Source organism: Microtus ochrogaster, unplaced genomic scaffold (genome assembly GCF_000317375.1).
Source record: "Microtus ochrogaster isolate Prairie Vole_2 unplaced genomic scaffold, MicOch1.0 UNK73, whole genome shotgun sequence".
Taxonomy (NCBI): domain Eukaryota; kingdom Metazoa; phylum Chordata; class Mammalia; order Rodentia; family Cricetidae; genus Microtus; species Microtus ochrogaster.
In genome coordinates this window covers 587,022-594,001 of record NW_004949171.1, presented here as the reverse complement: position 1 = coordinate 594,001, position 6,980 = coordinate 587,022, and the positions used below count along the sequence as shown (strand labels likewise).

Here is a 6,980-nt window from a genome sequence, read left to right as displayed (position 1 = left end):
GAGCTATAGGTCTATTTAAATTGTTCATTTGGTCTTGACTTAATTTTGGTATGTGGTACCTATCCAGAAAATTGTACATTTCTTTCAAATATCCAGTTTTGGGGACCTAATTATTCTGTGGATTTCCTTAGTGTCTGTTGTTATGTCCCCCCTTTCACTTCTGATTCTGTTAATTTGGATATTCTATATCTGCCTTTTTGTTAGTTTTGGTAAGTGTTTGTCTACCTTGTTGATTCTCTCAAAGAAACTGTTCTTTGTTTCTTTCATTCTTTATTTCTATTTTATTGATTCCAAACCCCAATTTGACTATTTTCTGTCATCTGCTCCTCCTGGGTGAGTCTGCTTTTTTTTTGTTCTAGAATTTCAATTGTGCTGTTAAGTTGCTAGTATGAGATTTCTCCACTTTCTTTATGTAGGCACTATGAACTTTTCTCTTAGCACTACTTTCATAGTGTCTCATAGGTTTGGGTATGTTGTGTGTTCATTTTTGTTGAAGACTAGGAAGTCTTTAATTTCTTCCTTGACCATGGGGTGATTCAGTTGAGCATTGTTTAATTTCCATGAGTTTGTCAGTTTTCTGCAATTAGTGTCTAACTTTAAGACAAGGTAATCAGATAAGATACAGTGGGCTATTCCAATTTTTTTGTATTGAGGTTTACTTTGTTACCAAGTATGTGGTCAGCTTTAGAGAAGGTTCCATGAGGTACTGAGAAGAAGTTATATTCTTTTGTGCTTGGGTGAAATGTTCTAAGATGTCTGTTAAGTCCATTTGAGTCATGACATCTGTTAATTCTCTTATTTCTCTGTTAAGTTTTTGTCTTGCAGAGCTGTCTATCAGTGAGTGTGGGGTGGTGAAGTCTGTTACTATTAGTGTGTCAGGTGTGATGTGCAATTTAAGCTTTAGTAATGTTTCTTTTACATATGTGGGTGGTCTTGTATAGATGTTCTGAATTGGGACTTCATCATGTGCATAGATGTTCTGAATTGGGACTTCATTATGATGGATTTTTCCTGTGATGAATATGAAGTGTCCTTCTAAGTCTCTTTGATTGATTTTAGTGTGAAGTCTATTTTGTTAGATATTGAGATTGCCACACCAACTTGTTTCTTAGGTCCATTTTATTGGATAATCTTTTTCCAACACTTTATTTTTTTGGTAATGTGTGTCTTTGGGGGTTTAAATGTGTTTCTTGTATGCAGCAGAAGGATGGATTCTCTTTTTGTATCTCTGTTAGCCTATGTGTTTTTGTAGGTGAATTGAGTCCATTGATATTAAGAGGTATTAATTGCCAGTGATGTTTAATTCCTGTTATTTTTTGGTTGGTAGTGTTTGTGTGTTTTCCTTCTTTGGGGTCTGCCAGTGTGAGGTTATCTGTTCCCTGTGTTTTTGTGGTTGTAGCTGACTTCCATGGGTTGAAGTTCTCCTTTTAGTACTTTTTGTAAGTCTGGATTTGTGGATAGGTGTTGTTTAAATTTGGCTTTCTCATGGAATATTTTGTTTTCTCTGTCTATAGTGATTGAAAGCTTTGCTAGGTATAGTAGTGTTGACTTGCTCCTGTGGTCTCAGTGTCTGCAGCATATCTGTCCATGACCTTCTGCCTTTCAGAGTTTTGATTGAGAAGCCAGTTGTAATTCTGATAGGTCTGCCTTTATATGTTACTTGGCCTTTTTCCATTGCAGCCATTAATATTCTTTCTTTATTCTGTATATTTAGTGTTTTGATTATTATATGACAAGGGGACATTTCGGGGGGGGGTCCAGTCTATTGGTGCTTTGTAAGCTTCTTGTACTTTTGTAGCTATATCCTTCTGTAGGTTGGGAAAGTTTTTTTCTATGATTTTGTTGAATATATTTTCTGTGCCTTTGAACTGGAGTTCTCATTCTTCTTTCCTTATTATTCTTAGGTTTGGTCTTTTTATGGTGTCTCAGAGTTCCTTCATATTGGCACTAAAAATTTGTTGAATTTAACATTATCTCTGACTGATGTGTCTATTTCTTTTATTGTATCTTCAACTCCTGAGATTCTCTCTTCCATTTGTTGTAATCTGTTGGTTATGCTTGCATCTGTAGTTCCTGTTCATTTATCCAGATTTTCAATTTCTAGAATTCCTTAGGTTTGTGTTTTTTTATTGCTTCCATTTAAATTAAGTCTTGAACTACTTGAATTGTTTGCTTCACTTGTTTCATTGCATTTTTTGGCTTTCATTAAGAAATTTATTGATTTATTCTAATTTTATATTTGTCTTTTCCTAAATTTCTTTAAGGGAGTTTTTCACTTCCCCTTTAAGAGCCTGTATCATCTTCATAAAGTTATATTTAAAGTCATTTTCTTTTGCTTTTTGTGGATTAGGATGCTCGTGCCTTCCTGTTGAAGGACCATTAGGTTCTGGTATTGCTATATTGCTCATTAGGTTGTCGAATGTATTCTGAATGTATTCTTGCATTGGTCCCTCCCCATCTCTTCCTCCAAGTGGTGAAGGCAGTGTCTTTGCTTCTTGGTTCAATTCTTGAAGTTGGTGTCTGTGTCTCAGGAATACTCTTATGGACCAATCATTGCAATTGCTGTCTGTGTCCCAGGGAGTAGCTACTGGTCCCTTCTGTGTGTCATGGAACTGCTGAGGTCTCAGGGGATGGGTGTGTTTGGAGGCAGAGTGGGACTTGTAGTTACAGGGTCTGGTAGGGAAGTACTGAAGCAGCCTTCCTGCAGGAGGCTTGCCCACTGATCACTAGTGCAGCTGTGATGGGTGGGGTAAGGTCCTGGGGCTTTGCTTCAGTTCCTAGGGACTAGAAACTGTGCTGTCCAGATGGGAGGCTGGCCACCCACCTCTACTCTGTGCATCGCAGTCTGTGTCTCAGTGAGTCGCTGAAGGTCTTGGGTACTTAGGTTTTTCAAAAACAGTCTTGAGTCTGTGGGCACAACAGCTCCACCTAAGCCATATACTTCAAAAGACTGAAAAGCAGTGCCCTTCTATGTAAAGAGTCACATGCAGATTGTCAGCATCAGGCGTGTTCTGAACATATGCAGCTCATGTCTGTATTAGTTGATGTTCCTGTCTTCTTTTCCAAAACTGTCTTCTTAAAAAAGAACTTAGTTTAGAAGCTGCCTAATAGTATCCATATTGACAAAAGTGTTTGAAGTCTTGACTTTCACCAGAGGGTTTTCTCAGACTCTATGACTCTATTATCCAGGAGCAGTTTATGCACCCCAACTTTAGATTGTTCTTGAGAGCCCAGCTTTCTTCCCTTCCTTCCTTCCTTCCTTCCTTCCTTCCTTCCTTCCTTCCTTCCTTCCTTCCTTCCTTCCTTCCTTCCTTCCTCCCTCCCTCCCTCCCTCCCTCCCTGCCTGCCTGCCTGCCTGCCTGTTTTGTTTTTCAGACAAGGTTTCACTGTGTAGCCTTGGCTGCCCTGGAACTCACTCTGTACATCAGGTTGTCCTTGATCTCTGAAATCAATCTGCCTCTGCCTCCTAAGTCCAGGGATTAAAGGCTTTTGGCCCCCTGCCTGGTCTACACATTAACTTTTAGGTACCTTAGTTTGATTGGTTTTAAGATTTGCTAATTCATCATTTCTAAAGAGTTCCAGGAAGGAAGAAGTGAGAGTGGGAAAGAAAGTTTTTAAGTGTACAAGTGAGGAGCTCTGCTCCTAAGAAGTAAGGCTTTCCAAATATTACACAGCAAGTAAGCAGAAAAGGCATGAGTGTGTCTCTCACATATGCAGAGTTAGAGGTCTACCCTCTCCCAGCTCAGATTTCACAGGAGAGCTCCAGGACCTCTATGGTCAGAAATATAGGGAGTGGCAGGGAGTCCATGGTGGTCAGAGATCACACTGTCTGAGATGTGGATGTCAATCTTTTGTCCCTAGGAGTCAGACCTTAAGTCTGAAACAGCCCAAAATGATTCCAAGAAAACAGAGAAAGATCTTCCGAGCTCCGGATCTGAAAGGCATGATGCAAGTCTTTCAAGGTGAGAGCAGCTACATTTTGTGGTTACCTGGGATACCTGGGGGACTCTAGGGGAGGCTGGGGCTGCACTGTCTGGATAGAGAGTGCTGTCTCTGATTATGGGTAGAGAAACCGAGAAGAACAGATAATATGTACCAGTGATGGCATCATATTTAATGGACATCATCATTCATCCTGTCCTACATCACAGTTTCCGGACCTTTCCTTACTCTGCAGAGCACATTGACTTAATGTTCTGATTCCCTTGCTTACATTTAATGCTGTGCATTTTCATCATTTCAGGGCTCCGGGATGCCCAGCGCTACTGGGGTAAGGAGAAATCCCTCCATCAGCCTCTCTCGTCTTAATGTCTTTCAGAGTTTATTTCTCTACTAATACTTATGTTTTATGATACTGCTCCCAATATGCAGAACAATTTGCCTCTATTTGACTTTAAAAACGGCTCTGCCAAGTTCTCTCTCACTTTCTTCTCAGGCCTTTGAGACTTAAATCACAAATAAGGCAGTACCTTGTTTCTCATGTGACTCATAATTTATATGTCTCATTTTTCTGCAGTTCATGTGAACCTGCTTCAACTTAACAATAAAAACATTGTCATTAACGTGGACAAAAGACAAATACGACATAGAAGTGGCTATAGAAGAAATTTGCAAGTTTCTGAGTCCTATGATTTAGGTGTCCTAGGGTATCCAGCTATCTACTCAGGGAAACATTACTGGGAAGTGGACGTGTCTAGATGTGATGCCTGGATCCTGGGAATAAATGATGGAAGATGTGCTCAACCCCAGCTTCATGGAGTGAATCAAAAGGGCTTCAGAGTCATAAAAAATTCTGTTGTTAAACAGGATGTAAGATATCAGCCCCAATATGGCTACTGGGTTATAGGAATTACAAACAGGTCTGTATATAATGTCTTTGAGGTGTGCTCTGTCCCTCAAAATGCTAGTGTCTCATTCCCTTCTCTGACTGGCTCTCCCACTCGTATTGGAGTTTTCCTGGACCGAGAAGCTTGTACTCTCTTGTTTTATGATGTTTCCAACCATGGAGCTCCTATCCATAGATTCTGCGACTGTTCTTCCTCTGGTGCGCTTTATCCATATTTTAACCCTATGGAGTCATCAGAGCCAATGACAGTCTGTGGACCACCCTCCTAACCCCTCACCCATATCTGCACAATGCCCCATGTCTGATATAGCTAAAATACCTGAAGTCCATGGTATCATTACAGTTTTTTTCTATCTTTGGTTGTAGGAAACCATGGCCTAGCTACCCTGAGAAGCATTTGTTATAGGTTTTTCAGGTTAGAGTCCATGGCTCCTGCAATACAATGTGCCTTTCAGTTTCTGAGATACTGATGCACTCCCCCTAACAGTGAAGCATTCAAACTACTTTGTGTTGCTCTGTATGTTTCCTTAGTAGTCAAGGAAACATAGAAGCTTGACAGGACCGTAGGTCTTAGACATTAATCTTGGGTGCTGTGTATAGATTCCAAACATCATTGTTTTTGGAAACTACAACTGTATTGATCCTGGAAATTATGATTATATTCTGTATAAAAAGTTTGATTGCTCTCAACAAAATTGAACAGCCTCTCTCTTGCTGTGGCCCCTCCAATCTAGGCCCTGTTTCATTCCTTATGGCCATATCAGGTGACCTTGGCCTGGTAAGTAAGCACTGGCACTAACATCTGGTCTTTCTATTTTAATACCCTACACTTTAAATACAAACTAGTATGGATTCTTTTCCTTGATTCAGTTACTTGTCTGTTTACAAGACAATGGCAATTCATCTCTTCCCATATTTCCAAAGACAGTGATTCCTCAGGAGGTGAGGATAGACCTCTGCTAACCCGCACTTCCTGTTCTGTGGTGCCACAGATGGCAGCCAGGGCCTTGTGCATGCTGAGGAGGTGCTCTGCCCCTGAGCCACTTGTCTCAGCTCTGCCAAGTCTCCACAACCCCACTTCTCTGTCACTGACAGAAGATGACAGAAAGTTCTTCTGCAGCTTGGAGAAAATATATGTAGGAGTCTCTAACCTAGGAATGAGCCTTTAGTGGTACATCAGTTTAACCACAATGCTGTGCTTCATCAAATCTTAATAAGGAAATATCTCTAATGGTAACCATGAAGACTGTGTTCAGAGTACCTGGGTTCTAATCCTGTCATTCCACATAGAAGTGTAACCCTGAATAGCAACCTCAAAAACTCATGCTTTGTTGGGTTTTTTTGATTTTTTTTCCTTTGTTTGTTTATTGTTTGTTGGTTTTACAGTTTTACTGTTGTAGAGTTCACACATACTGTAGAGTGCACACATACTGTCAGAAGATAGATTTGAACTGTGTTAGGAGGCTCTGAGGGTAGAAGTATTTTCCTCCAAGTCCAGTGACTGAGTTCAATCAATTAAACCTCATGTTGGAAGGAGGCAGGCAACTCCCACAGATTATCCTCCACCTCCGCACACATGATGCAGTACGTACAGGCCTAGACACATACACAGATGTGAATGCATTATGTACGTTTTTAAAAAGAGCAATTTGATGCACATCAAGCATCCACTGCACACTCAGTAGTTGCTTTCTCTGTTAGTTACTGGGGAGATGTCCTGGAATGGTGATCCATGCAAAAGCTGGCAGATGGGAGGAGTGAAGATTTGACTTTCCTGATATCTTGGTTTTAGATCTTGGAATCTGTCACTAAGTGTATTCTAAAATGTTGTAGACATCTATGATTATTGTTTGGTTTTCACATTTATTTTTGAGAGGATAATTGTGGGGTTCCATTTGTTTCTTATGAAGTACATTAAATCCTATGATTTCTATTTCACAGTGAATGATGGTGATGCCAGTGAACTTCCCTTGTGCTGTGTTGTGAAATATGAACAATAGAATGTTTCTAGGAACTTACATTGCCTCTGGCATATAAATGATATCCACTATGGCATCTGTTTTCTCTCCTTGATGTGATCAGTGTGACTGTAATAAAGGATTGGTGAGGTTGAATACCAGAACCTGGCATGATG

At 40.2% G+C, this 6,980-nt stretch overlaps 1 protein-coding gene across 1 annotated transcript in view; it reads left to right on the top strand.

Annotated features, from left to right (window-relative positions):
- The window catches only part of LOC101997233 (tripartite motif-containing protein 30A-like), a 29,999-nt gene extending 24,884 nt beyond the window's left edge, over positions 1-5,115 (top strand). Inside the window, exons 5-7 of the mRNA XM_005370165.1 lie at positions 3,862-3,962; positions 4,244-4,270; positions 4,517-5,115. Coding sequence (XP_005370222.1) covers positions 3,862-3,962; positions 4,244-4,270; positions 4,517-5,115 — 727 coding nt within the window. The remainder of the gene's footprint in view (positions 1-3,861; positions 3,963-4,243; positions 4,271-4,516) is intronic.
- Positions 5,116-6,980: the final 1,865 nt, after the last annotated feature.